General features: G+C 42.4%; 1 protein-coding gene across 7 annotated transcripts in view; it reads right to left on the reverse strand.

Annotated features, from left to right (window-relative positions):
- The window catches only part of LOC127378569 (nck-associated protein 5), a 130,396-nt gene that overhangs the window by 38,700 nt on the left and 68,866 nt on the right, over positions 1 to 22,830 (reverse strand). For all 7 annotated transcript variants that reach the window (XM_051427516.1, XM_051427517.1, XM_051427518.1 and 4 more), the window contains 2 exons: positions 14,348 to 14,481; positions 45 to 135 (listed from right to left, as the gene is read on the reverse strand). In XM_051427516.1, coding sequence (XP_051283476.1) covers positions 45 to 135; positions 14,348 to 14,481 — 225 coding nt within the window. The remainder of the gene's footprint in view (positions 1 to 44; positions 136 to 14,347; positions 14,482 to 22,830) is intronic.

The raw sequence follows: 22,830 nt of genomic DNA on the forward strand, positions 1-22,830 counted from the left end.
TTAAATAACCACAGGAAGTGTCAGACCCTCGTGGGATGGTTTACCTTGTAGGCCTTCATGATGTCCACTGTATCCACAGCAGTCTGCTCCGGAACGCCCTGATTCTGCAGCAGCGACCGCACTGTCTCTTCCATCCTGCACACAGAACACATATCATCACATTAAGTTACGCATCATGTACTTGAAAAGGCGAGTCAAGGAGAACATAACATGCCAGATACTTCTTGGATTTTGCAGACATTCTGGTGGCAAACTCTTATGTTTGTAACATTTTTGCACAACAGGAGAACAGTTTTATACCCTAACCAAACATTAACCTTAGAGTTGGCCAAACAATGTATTTTGTCCTTTAATTTGGAGTACTTGTTGGTTTCACACAAATCTTTAGATATTAAAACAAAAGCTGTGGATTATCCTGAATAACCGGGACATTGTTTCTTGAAAGACATTGGTGTTTAGCCAGCAGCAGTTTTAGGCAGCCGGAGCTCCTCAGGCCATTGCTCCAGGATGTAGTAACCCTGATGCCAAGGTCCATGTTTTTAATCTCAACTGCAGAACAGCCAGTATGAACCTGCCAGAGGACTTTCGGGGTTATATTGGGTTAAAATGCTTGCAATGATGTGATGCCGGAGCTATCAGCTGCTTCACTGGGATGAGTCAACTCAAAGGTACCACTGTAAACATCTAAATGGGATCCATTTTAAAGGCCCTACTGTAAAGGTCTGAAATGGGATACGTTTTCAAGCTGTTCTACAATTTTATAAGATGCTGTTTGAAATGGATCATTGCATCTTTCAACTGTGATTTTTTTCACACTTTTCATCAGCATGCACACACAAACACACAAATGGGCCCACAGTGAAAATGAAAAGAGAATGGCACTGAATCAGTGCCAGAGACACAAGATGGATGAGAGGTATTTTTTCTGGACTGAATCCCAATTTCTGCTCAGCTCACTATGCAGGGAATGCTTTGTCCAAATGACTAGATTGAGTACAAAATGTGCAAACATAGTACTTACTGACTTATTGTGTGTGATTTTGTAGGCGTTTGTCTGTGCGCAGCCGCATGAGTGTCTGATGATGACTTGAATTAAGTGCAATCACAGCAGCAAACACCAAGCGGGTGACCTTGACCTTGAAGGCCTGGTCTGCTTAAAGCAATCTGCGCTTCTATTTTGTGCTGCTAACACTGCAACCTGCATGCAAAACAGGTGCCAAAGAGTGCATGTGAAAATGCCTCTGCCTATTTCCATCTGAATAAGGGCCACATGCCATCGGTATCCCTCGAGCTGTATGGAGAACCTTGTATTCATGAACATGTAGGTAAGATGATCTTGGACCCAGCTGGGATCATGTAAATGGAAACGATGAGATAAAAGTGACATTCAGGAGCAGCAGAGGATGGGGAGTGACAGCCAGGCATTGTTAGAGAGGACAATCTTGACAAAAGAAAGGCTTTGACATTGTCAGGTGGGAATCATCTGAATTTCATCACACAGTCTTCTTCTTCTTTTTCCAGGTTTGATTTGCTGTGAAGTTAAACAAGACAAAAGGAAGCCTTACGTAACAAAGTTGAAATCATAGTTTAAAATGCTAATTAGGGATGTGGGACATCTGTCACATATCATTTGCATTAGCAGTGACTATCACCTCCTTTTCTCTTCAGTCCCAAATCCATGACTTATGTGCCTGTCAGTGTGACTGAAGATATTTGCTACTTGTCAAACTAATGTATGAATCATACAAAAAGAGAGCTTGACCAACTTTTGAAAGTCCTTTAAACATTTACAGACAAAGTTATCATGGTTAAATGTGTAAGTATTAGCAAATAATAGTTCAACATTCAACAAGAGTTATATGAGAAAATTCTACTCTGTCTGTCTGTTAGATATGAAGCTGTAGCCAGCAGCCAGTTAGCTTAGCTTAGCATAAAGACAGTGATACACCTAGCCTGGCTCAATCCAGAGGTAACAAAATCTGCCAGCACCTCAAAAGGATTTTTCCTTTAACCCACAAATTGAAAGCCAAAAAATAACTCCATTGGTGTTTTTGTAGCTTGTGTTTGAATTTTCATGGTATGTTAATGTTAATACGGTATAAGTATTATCTGTAATACTACAAGCACTGCTGAAATGTCCAACTTCTAGAAAATAAAATGTTCACTGTCTGAAGAAGAAGAATTTGACTATCATACCAACTATGGTGTGCATTTGTTTAATACATGCTTTGCTAAATAATAATTTCCTGGTAGTGCTTTTCTGATCAGCCCTGGCTGTTGTATGACAGTGGGTAAGAATGAGCTCAGGCAGGCAGGGTAGGGGAGGACGGTACTAGCCACACCATCTGTCTAGGCTGAGCCATAAAGCCGGCTGTAATCAGGCCGCTAGTTGCTGACTGAACAGTCGACAAGGCAGGCAGGCAGGCAGGCAGAGCTGGTGGCAGATTGCTCCAGTTCCTGCTTTAAATGCTGGCCTTAATCAGCACAACCTATAGAGCAAAGAGGACGTGACAGAGACAGCTTTGGAGTCCAGAGACGCTGACACCGGGTCAAGGACTAGCTGACAGGCATGATCAGCATAGCAACTAGAGGTAGTTGTTGGCCTGAGGGGATTTGGGCAGGTGACCACCTACAGATATAGGCACAGCGTGTGCCTCTTGTGTATTATCATGACATTCGGGTCATAGAGCTGGGCATCTATTTTTCTGAAAGGTGAATCCCTGGCCGTCTTTGAAAAACTCAGAAGGTCATTTAACAACACTTGCGTCTTGTTTAAAGGTAGAGACCTCTCAGACTCTTCTGTCTTCTACTTTCTACTGCACAATAAATAAAAGGTTTTAAACCCATTTCCCAAATTTCTAATCCTAAAAAGATGGTAGCCAAAAGTGACAAATCAATTTATTTCAATACAATATGGGAATATCTTTAAACCAGAGGTAAGTGTGGCTAAATAACTTTTTTTCCAGGGAAAAATAGATATATAGCACTGGGACTGGAATATAGCACTAGACACACTGTTTATGGATCATCGTTGCTCTCTGCCTTAGAGGAAAAGTCACATATTGCTTATTGCATGTAACTGTTTTGTTGTTTTGGTCCACTACGAAATCAAAAACAAGCTGCCAGCACATGCAGGGTAAATATGTAAATGTGTGAGTTTTAAAATTAAACCTGAAATGAGAAATAGCGGAAACATCATTAGGCAAGCCAACAGATGGAGGCAAAATCATTCTAAAGCGGTATGAATGAAAACATGTGCCAAATGAGCAAGGGGAGCAATCAATGTAAAATGAAGCGAATGATATCAACATTTGTTTTTGTAGCTGCATAACTTCCAGACAAACTTCCCAGCATGCTCGCTGTGACTGACAAGACCTCAATGACCTTCGCAATACAGAGTGACAGGATGGTAAGAAACACTTTGATGCCTTGGTCTGCCTGTTTCCTCATGTGGCAGGAGGAGGTGGAGGGAAGGGGGAAGCAGGGAAGGGTCTGGATGCAGTGCTTCAGCTAAAGCTGTTTTAAAGGGGTCTGTGGCATTCTTGCACACCTGAAAGAGACCCTTTGTGTTTCTAAACAGACCCAGAGCTCTGAAGTTGCCTTGCTTTCCATACCGCTTCCATTTCAAAGTTTCCTGTCACAGAAGGCGCAGATGTGTGGCATCTCACTGGACAGACTTTGGTGCTTTTGATGGCAGGGACAGACCACTGAAAGACTTTGAAGTTTAGAGGTGGTGCTGAGGGACTGGAGATACTTAATGTGGACAAAAATTCAATGTCCATTTGGAAGAAAGATTTATTCTGTTCTGGTCAAAAAATAAAGAATAAACTCCTCTGAACTCTCTTCTCTGTAGTTGCTGTTTTCACACCTGTAGCCATCAGAAAATCTTCAAGCTGTTCAAAAAAACATTTTAAGTACAGATTGAGAAATGGAACATCAACAGCGACTCCATCCACTCCAAATATAATGTTTCGAGCTTTGTAGTGAAGTACACTATCATGTATTGAATACAGGGTTCTGCCTGAACTACTAGTTATCATCTCATTTTCCTTGCCAACTCATTTAGAACAACAACACAAATAAGAATGCTTTGGACAATTACTTCCAAGTAATCACTATCGATGTTGCACTGATTACAAATACCAACAAAGTGCTTATAACGCTATTTAACAACGCTTCTTTTCAATCAAAGCACCACTAATTCATTCGAAAGTATTTGTGAGAGAGCTAATTATGAGGTAATGTGGTTCCAAAAGCTTTAAAAAGTCCATTTAAATAATCAGTTTCCAAAGCAGTAAATCCTGCTAAGAACAGAACGGGACAAGTGTCCAGCAAAACATCCCAAAAAATAAACAGTGTAATTTGTCATTACTGTAAATTCAGCCCCCTTAAACTGATTTATATGTGAGAGAGAGTCAGCTAAATGCTTATGATGGATGGAATATAACTCTCAGATGACAGAGCATTATTTTACATAAAAAACACGATCTTGCTCAGTGTGATAGTGTGATTAATCTCCAAGTGCTTGCCAATGACCTATTGAAAACATCATTCAAGGAAGGAGAGAGAGAAGAAAGGACGAATGTGTGTTGTGTTTTGAAGGAGGCGTATGCGGAGGCGAAAAGCAAATTCTGACTTTCTTGACCCTCGAGCCGCACCAGCTGAATTTCAAACGTGGTGTTCGTCAGCAGTCCAAGAAATACAATTAAGGCTCCAATCAATTTTTAGCCTGAGGTCTGACGATCTTCAGGCTAACCCTCTACCTCTCACCCAAACACACAAGACACACACACAAAATACACACATGCTTGCCGGCCGTAAAGAACTTGTGACGGTGAGCTGTGGAGGTGAACAAAGTGATGCATCATCAGAACACACCGGGGCAATTAGAGGTGAAATGCATTGTGTTGTCGCACGCTGACTGGTTGACAAACCTGGAGTTAACATATGAAAAACTTCCTCTCTCTTCTTCTTTGTATCATTTAGCTGTCAAAAGTCACAAAAAGACTTCAAACGAACTGGTGTTTTATTCAAAAGTCTTTCTATTCATTGAAACTGCAGAGGCTTTACACAGCTCTAACCTTCAATGACAAATTCCTTCACAGACCAGAAAATGATCAAAGGACTCCAAACCTATCTCAAAAGCTGACAAGGTTAGCTCAAAACTTACCCCATCTTGAGTTTTTCTCCATTTTTAATACCGCCATTTTTTCGGAAAAAAGCCAGAAACACTGTGCATACATCCCTGAGTTCCATATGTAGAGACATCCGAATGCACACCCAGCACTCTGCTCTGACAACGCTATAAAGTGACCCAGACACTATTGCTGAAATGTGGGTCTGTAGGCTAAAATAGGCCATGCAGTCATCATATAAGCCTGAGTGCTTTTCGCTCAATCGACAGACAGCATGGTCAGTCAGGGTTACCGAGTCAGCCTGACAGCAGATCTCCTGTTCTCATTTTCTACTTGCCGTGTCTCCAGTGTGTCATTATCCGACACTGGCCCTGTGCAAAGACAGTGATCTGGCAGGCAAAGACTTTCCCATATGTCCCATGTTAAGCCCTCTCCAAAGGAGAAGGGCCCCTGCTGAGAGGCAAACAGACCGGTAGTCTCGGATCAGACGGGAATCAGGGATGGACTTGCTTGGATGAAGCACAACTAAGGATAGGGATTCCCCTGTTCTGTCAGCCAGTTTGTGTGCATGTAGTCTTTCTACAGTGGTGATTAAGAAGCTTTGGCCTCACTAAAATCAACACTTTCAGTGCAAGAAAAGCTAACACAGAGGCTGCATGCCAGGACACTCGCTGCATGATCAGAGATCTCTGCATGCCATCTCATATTTCTAGCTTGTTGTTCTAACAATCTTCTCTCCAAATGCTCGTTTGTTTATTTTAGTTATCACTCTCCTGCCAATGACTGCCTGTATCTTTGCATGTTTCACGGCTCGGACCAAGCAGGAGTTTTTGATCGCCCCCTGCAACGGTTGGATATTTGGGCTGCCAGCATTCCTTGGCAGCAGCATATTAGCTGCACTGTGTCTATAATTAAAAATAAAAACCCGACCTATACACACTCTTTTGTTTTGTTGCTTTTCTTTTATCTAAGACTTAAAATCCATGATAACTTGTTTAAGTTTCAGCCACACAAAATGCAGTGAAGATGCCTCAGCTTAGCTCTGTTTCTGACTCTGTCTGACTGGACACACTCTCACTTTATCAGCGCTGTCAGAGGCTAAAGTTCGACCGAGACCCTCTAATCAGATTTGACCAGGGAATGATTGGAAAATCCTAAAGCTGCTGAAATGATAGGGAGAACAATCACCTGGTTGTGAGGCGGAATCGAGGCCATCGGGGGCCCTTGCGTGACTGCTGCATCGACGGCTTACATGACCTCACCGACGCCCTGCAAAACTGTCCATTTTGGCATGACGATATTCCATTCTTCTTCTCAGACTCCTTTCCAGCAAATCACTTATGTACGCCCACCGGGTGATTGCCCAGCTTAACCCAACGCTAAGCCACTCTTATCCTCTTAGGGCTGTTTTGCAGAAAACATGCAAGGAGACCCTTTCTTAGACATGACCTAAATGAAGGAGAGCAAACTTGCTTGAACTAAACTTTGGTAAAAGGTTTGGTCCAGTTTTGAGCTGTGCGGACAGTTCAGAGCTGTAAAAGTCATGGACATAAGTCATGCACGTAACAGCGGGGTTCCATTACAAAGGTCCTTGCCCTCATGAACGGTGACTCTCGTCAGCGACCTTTAACCTTATCAACAAGACACACATGCCAAAGAAAAAGAGATCAAAAAGGCCAGAGCATTTAGTATGTCCTGACAGTCATATTTCATTCTAATATTTGTTGACCAACTGCTGTGAAAAAGCAGTTTTTGGTTGTTTTTTGGTGTTAAATTCCTATTTAACAGCTAAGGTCAAAGTCAAAAGACACTTAAGATTAAAGGATTCATACAAATTACCTACATATTGACCTCTTTTATCTTAAATACCATTTCATTTGTAACTGAAAATATAAGAAATGAATTGAAAGAGAAGCAACTCTCTCTGAATACGTTTGAAAACTAAACACTGCTTCTTTCCAAGATTATCACAATGATTTCACCAGAAGTGCAGTGCCAACTGGGTGCAATTGAGGACTAGTCTGTAAAGAGCGTGAATTAAAAGTGACATATGGAGGAAAACCAGATTTAGGTTCTTCCTGTTTCATCCCTCTAGCAGTCCCACTGCATTTGGAAGGATTTAGTACAAATTCATGATGCCCGTCCCACATGTTCACCCCTGGCCAAAGGAAGCAGTTAGCAATGAGGAAGCCATTGGTCCTCAAGAGCATCTCACTGGAGCCTTTGCTTGTATCTCCCAATGGGTCACAGGCATGTGTGCTCCACATGTGAGACAGAGATACAGACTGAGGAAGACATCCCAGTGGGAAACCTTAGTCATAATGACAGCATGGAGTCCATTACTTACACCGGGATGCTCAGTGGCCCCCAAGCAGGACCATTTGGGAACTGGGAAGATGGAGTAGGAAGTGGGTCAGGATAGAGAGTAGGGGCAGATGATGCAGATAAAACCAAATGTCAAGTTGTGTGTAAAGCTGAAGAGTTGAGTTGTTCGACAGAAAATTAATTGGTAACTATTTTCATAATCGATTAATCTTTGAAGTCCTTAGTTAATTCAATATATTTGAGATTTGGACTGTTGGCTGGACAAAAAAGCTATTTAAAGACGTCAAATTGGGAACTATGGAATTCTAATTCTAGTAGCTGCAGCTCTGGTTGTATATCTGATTTTGTGCAGACAGAGATATAAAAGGGATGACTACCACAGTATAAATTGTATAGTAAAATCTGAAGATTGATGATATGATGGTGATTCAGGACAGAAATGCTGCTGGTAAATGTAATTGTTTAATGCAGTAAGCAGCATTAAACAAAGGTTCCATTCACTTCCGTTGTACTACAGAGGCAGAGGAACTCTCAGAGGCAGGTGGGTGAACTGACCCCTTAAAGAAATATGTGACAGGCATTTTCTGTTAAAATGTCCTTTTTGTTGCTTGTATAATGTACGGATTTAGAATTAGCTCATAAAACATGATGCATAGAGCATAATAGCAGCCGCCATGTATATGTGTCAACTATGAGCAGCTGCCAGACAACTAAATCTATACTGCAACCATGAGGTCAGTTTGATTTCCATGCTGTTTGGCTTTAGGCTACAATTTGTGAACACCAGCTTCACAAGCCAAACAGAACAGGCGAGCTATCATGATGTGAGGATGGATGCCCTACTTCTGCAAAAGCTTGTAATCTGACCTCTTTCAGCATGCCTACTGTATAAACATCATAACAGCATGTTTAATCCAAGGCGGAAGTTAGCGGGGTGGAGTGCGTGTATACAAGTGTAACAAGTGTTACAAGTAAGTTATAGGTCAGACTTTGACACACAAACCCAGTGTGGTGCTTAGTAAGTGAACAGATTGTGCCTTTTTTTTAAAAATGGGAGATTGGTACCAAAGCTCTCTTATAGGCTGGTCATTAAGTGCAAGTGATCGAGTAGAATAACCCAAATTAAGTTAAATCAGACATAATTCCCTGTTAAAATTTGGGAGTTAAAGAGAGGGGCTGAAATGGACCAATAAATCCTCTAAATATGGGGTGCTCCCAAAATAGTCCAGACACCTATTATCTATTTAACAGCCCTCGTCCCCATTGGGCAAGAGTAAGGAAGTAACTTCAAAAGACTGACCCCCCTCCATCCTGTTAATGACCCCAGATGTGTCGTCTCGAACAGGGGCCTGATTCATCCGGCTAAATCCTGCAGGCGTGCAGGGGGGCCATTTCAAATGCGCCAAATTAAAACACTTGGTCCAGGCGTGGCTGGATGCTTGGATGATTAGAAGAGAGGGCATTGATCTGCAAACAGAGTGCAATCACTCAGCTCCCTCCCTGAGTGTATTAGCCTTTGCCGGTCCAGCTGTGCGGTCCAGAGTAGTGCTGTGGTAATGAGAGTAGCACATGAATGCATACAGTAAACACACACACACACAGTTGTAAAACTTTACTCTGCGGACCGTGGAGGGATCTCAACCTGAGCGTGACTGTCCAAACAACACGTCCAGACTTGAGAAACACAGCCATTCTCGCCTGTTTACATCATCGGCCTCTGACATATACACACACCTCGTATATGCGCACATGTTCTCACACACTGAGTAATGTGCAGAAAGAATACGCTGCTGAGCTGTAAATCTGCAGGCACCAGTCATCGTCTGCTGTTGTTGTTAGTCTAGCCGTAAGTCTCCCATATCCTGCCACAAAGAGGGGCCCTTAAAGACACCAATGATTCAAAGTCAAGTGGACCGTGTCGGCTGTAAACGCCCTAGCTAACGAGATCACATGTGATCTGGGTGACAATGACTGTCATCTGGTGGCCAAGCAAAATGAAGTCAGAAGTTATTTCTTTCCAAACTATCTTTAGCAAACTGGTTTACCTTGAATGCCTTAAAGAGTGATAAAAAATAGACATATAAATGTGAGAATAACCAAGCAGCACAAGCGTCAAAATATCGTACCTCTGTGTACGCCAAGGAGTGTGTGAGCAGCAGTCAACAAAGGGGCCTCTCCTTTTCCCTTTCTAGAAGTGTCTAATCTCCATTGCAGGCAGAGGAATGACTACAATAAAGTCTTTAAGAGGATAAGTGTGGTAAGTATAACAAAAAGCAGTGGAGTGAAACCATGCCTGGAAAGACTGAAAAAGTTAGTCCCGTCCTGAATCAAAATCAAAATTGCTGCACTGCTCATTACCTGAAAACTGCCTCCCTCATCTTCAGGCCCCGTAGGGCCCCCAGTGGCCCCCATGTTCGTGTCTGCTCACCGGTCATCCTGTCTGAGTGTTGTAACACAGGAAGGAGAGGGGGTGTGGACAAGGCCTCAGAGTGTCCTTGCTGGATAGACATCCAAATGAACTTGATGGATTACAGTTCTGTCTCAACAATTAATTTCATTTTCTGCTCTCATTCGTTGAAGGACATGAAGACAGAATCTTAAGTGCTGCTTCCAGTCATGTCCCCATCTTTTCTCTCCTTCATTCTTCTCATGTCTTGCCCATATGGAATTGTGGGACGTCCAGGGTGGGCCAAGGAGGCTGTTGGGTTGTGGGCTGGAGTCTCCCACTAATCCGTTGGAGTTTAATGACGGCAGGCTATGCTTGTGGTGGTGAAGCCTTGGGGGGTTGACCCAAGTCAGGAGGGGCTGTGCATGTGACCCACACCAGGCTAAGAATCCAACTGGTTGGGGGAGGGTGTATGTGTGTGGAGGAGTGGATATAAGTATGTGTGTGTACACCTATGTCTGGAACTAAATGGCCAGTCACTTGAGGAATGCAGACTTTTTGATCTCAGCCGTGAAAACACAAGGCAAATTGGGCTTTTCAGAGGAGAAAAGCCAGTTGTTCCAGTTTTTGGCAATTCCTGCTTACATTCAACCACTGCCAAAAAAGTGTGAGCGTTGCAGGGGCGTTCATAGACAAACACACACACACACAAACAAAGGCTGTAAGAAGCCCGAGATTCCCTGGAGGTCATCTGGCTCCAGAAGTGTCGGGTCTTTTCTGTTTGGTGTTGATATGCCTGTGTGTTTCTGTGTGTGATACCATAAAGTGCAACTCTAACAAGCTCATTACCTGTGTCTCATATCATCACAGAACACCTCTGTCTCCTGGTGCAAAAAACCATAAAAGCAGCAAGCTATAATAAAATGCATTTAGTCAAATATGACTGGACCTTATTCTGGCAAGGTTTGAAAAATCCATTTAAAACGCAAATTTGCATAGCGTTTGATATCTTTGCTATAACATTTGGCAAGCTTTTATCATTCAAAATGGTACACCCGCTACTAGCCTGGATTCACTTCCATCTTCATGATTCAAAGCACAACCTCAATTAATTAGCAATACGCAAATCAATTGCTGCCTGAGGTCAAACAGATCCCAGTCTATTTAAAAGATTGGATGTCCACTTAACATGATTTGCGGGTGTTATCTTGAAAGACACATTGATGAACTCAGGTTTCTATTCCCATAATGCGCAACAAATAATTATAAATTGTTCAGGAGATATGGATATGGAAGTCTCAAAGAACACAAGCAGCCAAGATGCAAATAACTATCATCTGTTGGTTGACAGTAAGCATGCATTCGTGTGAAGCAGTGCATGTGCATGTTGCCGAGGTACAGCCTTAAGCCAATAAATGAAAACAGCAGAGTAAGCAGCAGATGCAAGTGGGGCAAAGGTTCATGGGAAGACACTTGCCAGTAGCCTGGTGACCGAATTATAATTTTCTTTTCCTTTTTTTGCTGGCTTGTAAGTCCCTAATTAAAGTGACCTTGCTGATGTCCCATCTGCCACCAGGGCACAGAGCCACCGAGTTTGGCTACCATGTAAACATGTTAATCCACTGAAGGGCCAGGTACGTGTAAACACACTCTACACACACACACACACACACACATACAGACACACACACACACACACACACACACACACACACACACACACACACACACACACACACACACACACACTGGCACTACTTGCTTAGTACACTCGCTCATTCCCATACAGACGAGCACTCAGCAATGCTTAAACAAAGATTAAGACCTTGACAGTGAGACTGAAATCCTGTTAGTTTGTTTGTGTGGAGGCGGAGGGAGATATCTTTGTAGCTTGCGGAAGGAAAGCAGCTGAACCTTGTGTTCCCCCAGGAGTCACAAAAGACGACGCGGCACACGGAAATTACAGCAATCCAGCATGATGACAATGAGCAACGCTGCTGGAATGACAACAACTAGCGAGGTGGCGAGGTTGGGTGAATGCCCCCCCTTTCGATAAGCACTTTTTGAGGACATAATGGAATCTTTGTCTATATTGGTATAGCACCAGCAGCAGCCTGGCACCCAATGAGAACCATCCATCTGGGCGACCCCTGCCATGGCGACAAATTCATCTGTCTCTGTGGGGACCTGTGCAGGACCCAATCAGGGATAAGCTTTATATATTTCCCACCTAATAGAATTGCAGTACATTCTCTTGTTCTGGCTGCAAGACACTGACTCTCATATTGCTGCTCTGCTATCTTCCAATTCACTACATCCGTCACCTTTTAAGAGTCTTACTCGAGGAGGGAGTGTACTGTATCGACACAAATATTATCAAATTTTTCTGGCAACGTGTGCAGGGAACACAATAAGTTTACACACAGGTCAGACAGAGAGATAAATAATAAATGAAAGCCCAAACAGAAGACGTGGACAGGTGCAGCCAGCTGTGCTAGAAATATGAAATTTGTTCAGACAGGTTTATACAGGATTTCATGATGATTTACGGCTAAAACAGGAAGTCATGCTATACCAACTGGAAACTACCTATAAACCATTTTTTCAAAGGTCATATTTCGTATGGACTGCTACTGACATATGAAACAAAGGAAAATTGGGTGTAAATGCCTGTAAAAACTGCTGCTAAAGGACCCTTGAACAAGAAACTTAACCCTTGTGGTAAAAGCTGAGTTGCTCTCTAGACAACTGTAAACTGTCTTGTTGTGTCTGGACTGGAATGTGCAGGGAATTGCTTTTATAAAAGGGATGTCAGGAAGCTTAACATAAGTGGGAAACACCACTGAGTTAAATTCGGAGGCATCAATGGAACATTTCAAATATGCGATAAATCTTTGGAATGGCTCTTAAATATTTAATTCTTCCCCTGGCAGTGACTCTGCCCTCATCTGCTCTATAACACTGGGACCATTAAAATGTACAGGATTTTCTCCACTAACTTAATGAGAAGATAAGCAGTAAATGTGAAATCCTCTGGACTATTTTTGTGTGTATGTGTGTGTGTGTGTGTGTTGGATAAGTAAAGCACTGAATGCCGATCGTCTAATTAAGACATCAACTCGGCTCCTACTCTTCAGCTGCTGTCCCACTCTGTCACACCTCAGCGGCCGCGAGGTGGAGGACGAGTTCATGAAAGAGAGGTTACTGAAGTTATGACAAGAGCAATGTTTGAGCACTTCATGCTTTATAAGTTTTCCGTTTTCAACACTGAAGTAATGCATCAGCCCATCTTTTTGCCGATGACAAGGTCAAGTGACCAAAAGAAATATCGCTGAAGTACTCAGACGAAATGGCAAGGACAAAGAAATGAAGAAATGGCTACAGCAAGAACACCATATTGATTCTTCTAAGACAAAGGGCTGATTGCAGGAAATTGCTGCCAAAAATTCTTTTATTGAAAAGAAATGAAACTTTTTAGAAAAAACACAACTTCTGTGAGAGTATGCCACATACCCCGTTATTGTCCCTGTTTTTGATATGTCTGTTCCACGTTTGACACAAAATGTCAAAGTGTTTATTAGATCTATTCTTTAACACATTTTAATGCCTTCATTTGCAGAAAGTACACAGATGACAGGAAATGCGGGGAGAGAGATGGGGAATGATATGATGCTGCTTTTATCTAGCTTGTAATGTCCATTATCATGACTTATATTGCGGCCTGAAGTGAATATTTGATTCTAATTGGCTGGAAAACGTCCATTATTTTTGTTTATCTGTCTAATTGCTGTTCTAAGCTGATGCTCTGCCGGTGTGATCCCGACATGTCACATTTTGTCACATGAGCCCTTCTCGTGCGTAATATTGCTTACGTACAGCATTTATGTGTTACCCCGTCATCTGTTTGGTCACTAACACAGTTTAAATGTCAGAAGAAATGTTAGGCTGATGCTGGAATGACACAACTTTTCAGTGATATTTGTGATTTTGTGGGTTATATACTGTGAACAAAACAGCTTTTACATGAGTATTAATTACTATTCTTGTTTTTAAATCACTTCCTGTAAATGATAAATCCTGAAACTGTGGTGGTACTTAGGGAACTTGGACTCTTGACCTCAGTATTTCTAAAGCCCTGACAGTTACATAAATTATATTATTGGAGGATTATAACTGATGCATTAATATGTAAGCTCCATTTTCCTGTTGTTGTAAAGTAACAAGTGATTAAATATAGTGCAGTAAAAAGTATAATTTCTATCTTAACTGTAGTGGAGAACCCTTATAAAGTAACTTCACATTAAAATACTCAAGTACCATAAGCATAAATATACCTACACAGAGGGCATATATTGGATGTCATGATGTCAATATCATAACAAATCAAAACATTTGCTCTCTCCATTATGGTCAAGTATTACCCCTTAAGAAAACAGGACTTAAGGGTCACTGTGGCCCAACAATAATGTTCAATACACTCTTGACTTTCAGGTCCTTTTACCTGGAGAATTGCTGCTGCAGTGAGACCATCTGCGCCCGTCCCAGCTCGGACTCCTCTGTCACTTCCCGGAGACGCTTCTCGCTCTCCAGTCGCAAACGTCGCTCTTCCTCTAGCTCGTGGATCAGCTTTTCTCGCTGTGGACGCAAAAATAAGAACGGTTAACTCTCGGTGGTGTGTGGCCTAAAGGCTCAGAAAAGATCATCCCTAAGTCATATGCCATATTTATAGTCCTGGAGTGCAGGTACCTGACTCCCTGACATGCCATGTTTCCTGCTGTCCCTGATCTCTGACCCTCCTGGGAAAAGGTTTCAACATCATGATCATCATTAGTGATAAAAAAAAATCCCCAAACATGCTCCTTTGCCTAGTATCCAACACAGGTCGTCCTGGTCCAAAAAATCCAATCCGAGTCATACTTTTCATGCCTTAGCGGTGAAAGCAAAAAAGAGAACAGGGTCGTGATGACATTTAAGCTGTCAGAATGGCATTACCTTTGCAGTTTGTTGTTACTTTGAGATGTTCATAATGAACCTCCCATTCCTTCTGTCGCTACGACAAAGTTCACACTAAATGTCAAACAACATCACCAAACTTCGTCTCGCACACCTCAATCTTTCTCTGCACTCTTACTTTTAATTTCACTGCCGTGCTACCACATTAAGTGTTCCAGTTTAACGGCATCAAGGTCCTCAAACATTCACATTTTCCATAGTTAGCTATAGTAAGAATATGCTCAACAATGGTACTTCCTGGACAGACAAACTGTGCTCTGTTCTTATGTGATTTATTTTTACAGTGCTGTTGCTTGGTAACTTTGCAAGAAAGTAGTTTTTTATGAGTGAATACAGCCTCACTTGACTTACTAACTAACTTAACTATATTTTGAATTCACAAGCTAAAGGCAGGTAGAAGAACTTTGCAGCTAAGGCACAGAATTAACTATAACTATCTATAACTCGCAACAGGATCATTGAGGTAAAGCCTAGTCATCCTTGCCTTTCCTTCCCTTCCGCATGCTTTTTACTTCATTTAATTGCTGTTTTATAGCCAAGAGTTATGGATTTTTTTCTCAGAAGCTTGGTTTGGTGTGAGTTAACCCAACCATCCTCAGGAGGCACTTTCAAAGTCTGTGGTGTGCAAGGTCTCCACAGATCGCATAACCATTTTTATCTGTCCTTTTTCACCAGAGACAATTCCAAAACGAAAGCTCTTTTTTTAGTCGTTAATTGGATTCTTCTCTGTCTCATGGCCTCAGCCATCTGCTCCCAAAAGACAGAACCGTTCTTGCCTCAAACCCGACTTCAAAGACGGCGGCCGTGTGCTGGCACACTCCCTCCTTGAGAGGGGGGAAGTTTGGCATCACAAGTGAGTTTTTCAGTGACAAAGTTGCAGAGGAGCTTTGAGCAACCGCCACCAGCAAGGCCAAGGATTTTAGCTGACAGAGCAAATGAGCGAGGATCATTCTCTTAGTCTCGCAGTTGCTACACACAACCTGGAATCTTGTGCCGCTGACAATTTATGACAAAGCAATTGGCTCCATTTTCTCAGCTGAAGGTTTAAGTGATCAACCATCTGTCACTATCTTGTCAGCTGAAAATACAAGATTGTGAAATAACTGGAAATTGGTTCGAGGTGAAAGAGACTAACTGGATAGCCATCTGGGGAAGGAAATGGAAAAAGTTGCTTCTTTTACAAACCCCCAGCATATTTTGCTGAATAAGAGACTTGGATTTAAAGTGCACTTTATCTTATTTGTTTGGTTTTACAAACAGTAGATATTTTTCTCTGAAGTGTTAAGTAATTATGACTGTAAGGCTGTCTGCAAAAAACTCATTCTCTGGCTGTAAATTCAGGAGAGGATTATCTTGTCAGCTCTTGATAAAAGATTATATATCATCATCTGCCTTGAAAAGTGAGATTTATATAAAGAATATATCGATCCACTGTAGACTGTAGACTGTAGAAAAAGTCTGTGATGCCAGAAGAGGAAGCAAAGCATTTCTTTTCTTCTCTAGAGGTCGTATTTAAGTCTCCCTCTCCATGTTAAGCACCAATCATTGTGTGTCATTATTCAGTGTGAGACTACAGAGATGGTGAAGTGCTTTTTCACAGACAAGCATTATGGGGACATCTAGTGGTGTGAATGAAATAAGGGCTACTGATTGGAAAATGTACTCAGACAGCAATTGGTAAATAGACAAAACATTAACTTCAAGATGAGGTTTCTCTTTTTTCTCCTTGTATCATCAACATGTGCAGCCATGATTTAAAGCGAGACCATGCAGTTAAATTGCAAAGGAAAATATCCAAACAATCGCCTGTAAATTACCTAACATTTTAGAAAATTGCCATTTTTACTGTGACCATATTGTCTTGAATGCAACCATATTTTATTGCAGTATATTGTCAATTGGCAGGAATTCTGTCACAATAGCAGATTTTAACAGGGTGAATCGGTCGAGGGAGTGAGAATATTAAACCCAAGTCACCATTAAAACCAGTTCTGGTCCTCATTGTGGCCATAAATTCATGGCTACTATGTGGAGCGGCTCTTTACACAACAGGGAGGCTCCCCCTGTCAGGAGTAATGGACGCTGTAAATCCAGCAGTACAGAAGCATAAAGTAGTACATCCCCCTGCCAAGAGCTGGACCTATATATCTGGACCAAAACCAATGACTTTCTGGCTCTTCTTCACCATCACTCTTTGAGGAAAAATGGGCCAAGTGATGGAGAAAACCAACATGGAAAGGAGGTCATTCCTATAGCATGTGCAAGCATATTAAAAATATCTACTTGGCAAAGTGTAAATAAAATGTTTTTCCTTAAGCCACAAGTATGGAAATAGGTTTTTAATGATACAAACACGGCAGAAAGGCACTAAAAAGCTGCTCATTACAAGTGCAACCTCCAGCATCAAGTAGTTCAGCTGAATTCCACCTCAATGCAAACAAGCACAAAGGCCTTTTCTTTGCGGCACCACATGTATTAATGTGTACAGTATTGTTGAGCAAGTTGGCCCCAATTCTCACAAAAGCACAGTAGCTTTAGTCCTGATTTTTGTTGCCCACATGGCCTAACTAACGCCCCAGGCATAAACTACCGACCACTATGTGTCTGCTGACAGAGTCTTGCCAACAACCTCAATAACAACACAGGATTTATGGTCTATGTTGTAGTAAAAAGCCCTCTATTGCTTTTGTTCAATATATAATTTCAGCCATTTAACAAGGCCTAAAGCCATTAAATCAAACATTACCATATCTTTATGTGGCCAGAAATCCCAAGCAATACATTACAGTTTTTCTCGGTTGAAATGTTTATTGTCTACACCAACTTCATGGCTTTTTTTTTCTGTGGTAAAGAGTATGCTAATTGAAAGCATATTCTTCAAAAGCCTTAGCTGCAGTTACAAAGGCAACACGCCTTAAGCAGTGCCCTGGGAAGATATCTCAAAGTCAACAATGAGATGGGACGTGGTGAAAACACGCTTGGCAACTTTCTGTGAGAACATTTACTTTAGTTAATCCAACAACTGAGGCCATAATCCTTTTACTTAAGTGTCTATCATTGTCCTGGCTGGATGGGATGCACTACCTTGTTTCTCCTGTGGAGGGCAACATTTTCTTGGACTAAAACTGGCAGTTACAGCTCTAACAAAGGCAGCTCTAACAAACAATACAGTGGTTGGAAAAAAAGCAATATCAAATTGAATAGCCCAAGTAATCTATAAAATGGCCTACGCAGGATTTTATACAGGTCTACTGAGCCATATATCTGAAACAAGCCCAGATTGGGTGTTTCAGGATTAAATTTGACCTCTGTCACAGGCAAGGCTGGTTTAATTTCCTGGTTGATAAAAACTATATCCATCTAGATATGACTGAATTTATCACCATCAACATGTAAAGCTGGGGATTGAATAGGCTGCAAGATACTATTGATTTCAATACATTCAATTTAGTGAAATAAATGAAAAATCCGGGATAAAAGTAAACAGCAAACACCTGATTTATGTGCGTGCAGTTTTGTTACATTAGGTTGTATTGCAGCCCAGAGTGCTTCCTCCTTATTCCGTCCATATCGAGTCATATGTATAAAATTGTATTAGTTGCAGTGGAGCCTGGAATGAAGCAGGCCTCTGTAATTGGACAGCATTAGATGGTAATGGTATTCATCCAAGCTGTATTACTAGAAGACTCAAACCCCCCTGATACCCTCCAAGATCCACAGAGGACTCTAAATTAATTAGAGACCTCTGCCTCTCCTTGTTGTGCTTGCAGTGCTGTCTCCCATTAAATAAAAGCTGCAGTGCAATGTTATCAGGTTAAGTGCATGTGTGCGCAGCCGTCACTGTGGCTCCTATTCTGTAGGTTGTCCATCTGCAACTGTAAATGCATGTATGTGTGTTCATGCAGGGTTTGGGGTACAGTTCGGGGTGCTCAATAATCTCTTCATTACACACAAACCCCCTCAGTTGCAGCTCTTTGCCTAATCAAAGGGCCGGGAGCGGATCTCTGGCTCGCTGCTAAAGCAAACATCAGGGACACAATACACCGCACAGGTTCCTCATTCATAAATAAAACATGCCACTTGGCTGTTTGTGTGTGTGTGTGTGTGTGTGTGTGTGTGTGTGTGTGTGTGTGTGTGTGTGTGTGTGTGTGTGTGTGTGTGTGTGTGTGCTCGTCAGCAAGCCTGAATTCAAATGAAAGAGTAACATGAGGAGGATCTGGCCGCATGGCACACAAAATGTATGTGAAATGCCAGGTCAGAAGCGCTACAGACGAAACCAAGGAAAGACAAAGTGTGCAGTTATGTTGAAGAGATAAAAAAGTGTGTTTAAATGAAATGTCATTCAAAGTATTGCCTGATAAAAAGTTAAAAGAAGGGCAAATGTAGGTGTTTCTTTACAAGGGGAAATTCGCTGGAACATATGTTTCCTGAGATGACTTGTTATAGAACTATGGTTGAATTTAAACAGTGTTTTATTCACTAAAAATCTGCGTTCTGTGTCCCCCAGGGCTCCATCAATTCAATTATCATGGAGAGCCACTACATTAGAGTGTACCACTTCTCTCTTAGACAGCCGCGGGCACTATAGCAAATAATACACACACCCCAGGAATATGCTAAATCATATGAGTGGCCCATTTATCATTGCCATGGGAGCTCCCCCACCCCACCCACGCTCTCCGAGTCATTCAGTCACACACACACAAAAATACACTCTGGAGAGTGGGTGAAAGGGATGGTGTGGAGATGCGATTTGGGTCTGGCTGTCAGCGCTCGTCACCCGGTGAATGTGCTGGGCGCTGGGGGGACCCCGTCTCGGCCCTCGCCCCTGTCCGTGGCTGATAAGGCCAATCTGCAGAGACAGCACCTGAGTCCCCCTTGGTCCCCAAACCTCCACACTGTCACACATCCTCCCAACAGCTGTCAGAAACACTCTATAAATGTTCCCTCAGCGGTGGATCTCCATGAGGACCGGAGCTTTTCTCCCTGTCCTTTTAAAGCTGGGAGCCCCCTCAAAACCCCTTCTTTATCTCCTGAAAGCGCACTACAAAAGATCTCCATCCTGACAGTGCTTTTTATGGTAGTTTAAACATTAATTAATCATTGTCAAATAAACCATGATACCTTGATCTAATTAAAACTAATTAAACCATGGTTATGTCAAGTGGAAGCTATAACTCACAGCACACCACTGGAACTGTGCTAAAAACTGACAATCAATTTCTGTCCCTGCGCAGCTTCTTTTCTTGTCCAACATGGGAAGATTTGGCTCTGTCTGCATTATCAGTTATCTTTTTCATTGATCATGGAAAATAAATTATGGGTTAGATATGGTTAAAATTCTTTGCAGGTCAGAGACTGGATACAAACTCCGTCCTCCTTGCCTCAGTCAAATTTATCTTTAAAAAGATGTAAAGCTGAAACAGCAACAAGCAGATGCAAGTTAAGTGAAATCACTTAACCTACCAGCAAGGATGTTTCATTTGTTAAAGGACTAAATGATTTAACACCAAATGACTTGTTAAGAAGGGAGTTTAATCTTCTCGGAGAGCCAATTTCAAAGTAAATTTTACTTGATGCAGTTTTACAAACTGTGTCACATACTATCTTGCAGACTGTAGCACATGAGAAATCTGTTTTCATGGACAGAAATAGCTGATTCCTATCTTGGCTCCAGGGCCTATTTTACCATACTGTGCCACCCGTTCCTATTTTATATTCACAGCGGCTCCATTCTTATCTTAACTTAATTTTCTACATGAAATACTCTGGAGAAATCAGATTTTTAAATAAGTGAGTTACACAATTAAGTTGAGGCAAAAACATTTCCCTTTATCGTTCATATGTACACTTCGCTGTTATCAACCAAAATATCCCGGGAAATAACTGTCTGAATCTAGCGTGTGTATGAGACTCATATCTGTTTAAGCTCAGATATCAGAGTGCGTCCAGAAAAACCCAAAGAAAAATAAAGCCAATTTCTCTCAAAGCGAGAACGTTTATTTTCACATGTTGTTTAGACAGCCGTTTCCAGTGGTCATAATCTTACCCAACAGTTTTAAACGCCTTTTTAATGGAGAGCCCGGCCCCGTCAGCAGAGCAGTCAGCACTGCCTTTACGAGCATACATGTGCACTTCTGTTTTCTCCCTGACAGGAAACCCAGCATCCTGCCCCTGACGGACTTAGATTGCACTTCAGAGTGGCATCAAAAGAGAGTGGGAGACAGAGAGCAGCCCTGCCCTGCACCACGCCTCTGGGCTGGGGTGTGAAGAATTCCAGAGAAAACCTACAGCAGCGACGAATGCTGTGAATGAGCGGTTTGACTCGAGACAGACAGGGCAGGCTTGTTGGAGAGAAACTGAATAAACCATGACCTGTGCTCTATCAAACACCTAACGGGAAAACCACTGTTTTTCTTGTAAGAGTTTTAAAGATCTCGCTCTGTGGAGCAGGCCAAAAACACCATGTCCAAGCCCTACTATAAAGTTTGAGAAACAAACGGTGGTCTAGGACAGACAGAGCTGGTGGTTATTAGACCATATCACTTCAGACTAATAACAAATGCATCTTGTGTGGCCCTATTTGTGGTGAAATACGGTGCAGATGCTGCGATTCATGCAATGAGCCTAACCACTGATTGCCCTGCAAATTATTCAAAAGGTTTCATGCAATTCTCCCAAATGATCCATAACAAAGGAGTGTTGTGCTTCTGCACTGCCAGTAGCCATCGTGTTTTACAACAGTAGACCCAATTAAAACACACGCTCCTCAGTAAACTGTGTTGTTCATGCTGTTTCATTTATACTAACGGCTGTGTAAGTGTGCAAGCAAGACTTGAGGCTTACAATTGTAGCAGTGTTGCACAATCATATAAAGATGCCTTTTACATTCTTTGCCTACACAAAGCACTAGTAACGGTACAGCATGACACGTCCCCGTGGAGAAGCAACCAGCACAGGACTGCGACAGGGTGGCACTGCCGCTCTCTGTTTCTCTGATCGCGTTACACAGAGGACACTAATGGATGTAGAGAGGGAAGACCAAGACAGGGAACAGAGGCTGTTAAAGAGAGGCGTCAGATACAGAGGAGGGGTACAGCCACTTCAAAAGTCTGTGGCTGTTTTAATCTGTCTCTCTAGGTTAGTCCCTTGGCAGGCAAAGATGGGGGTTGGGGGGAAGTGAGTGGGCACAGAAGTGGGCGTCAGGGTGTGGGGGTCTGTGGGGCACAGGCTGTGGTTGGTGATCAGTTCCCACTACACACCGCCAGCACTTTGACAATTATCTCCTTGATGCAGCAGTCTCTTTTTCATTTCTATTGAAGAACCGTGCCGGAGCTCCGAAGCCTCCCAGGAATGCCAGAGAGAGAGTGCAAGGGGGACTCCAACGGGGATAATCCCAATTTCAAATGGAGCTTAGTGATATCCCCCTCCTCTCTTTCTTCCTCCACCCCCACCCTCGCCCTCCTCCTGTCTGGCACAGATAACTCATCCCTCTCTCTCTCTCTTTGCCCTGTGCATGCGCAGACAGCAACCCACCCACCCCTCTAAAGTAATAATTAGCATGTCATCCACTCGCGTGAGTGTGAGAGCTGAGGCCTTCAGTAGACGCTCACAGCGTGGCGAGTGATATATTTTTCTCGGGCTATGTTGAGGTCAGAGGATGCGAGGTTGGTGTTACAGGAAGAGGTGCTGACACACTGAGGTGTAGCCTTGAGTTGTGGACACTGAATTAGGTTATGTACACATGCAGCAGATCAAACAGAAGAAGACCTCAGTGGTATCACAAATGGAGAGCAAAGTGGAACTGAGGTGCGGACCAAACAACTGCAACAAGACTGACTGAAAAGCGAGTTCTGGTACAATCTGTTTGTGGTGTGAATGCGATGTGAAGCACAGGATTGTATCATAGTAGATATAAGACTTTTTTTTTTATTAATTCAGAGTCTAAACTTCTATTAAATTGTAATCCAT

Source organism: Dicentrarchus labrax, unplaced genomic scaffold (assembly GCF_905237075.1).
Source record: "Dicentrarchus labrax unplaced genomic scaffold, dlabrax2021, whole genome shotgun sequence".
Lineage (NCBI taxonomy): Eukaryota > Metazoa > Chordata > Actinopteri > Moronidae > Dicentrarchus > Dicentrarchus labrax.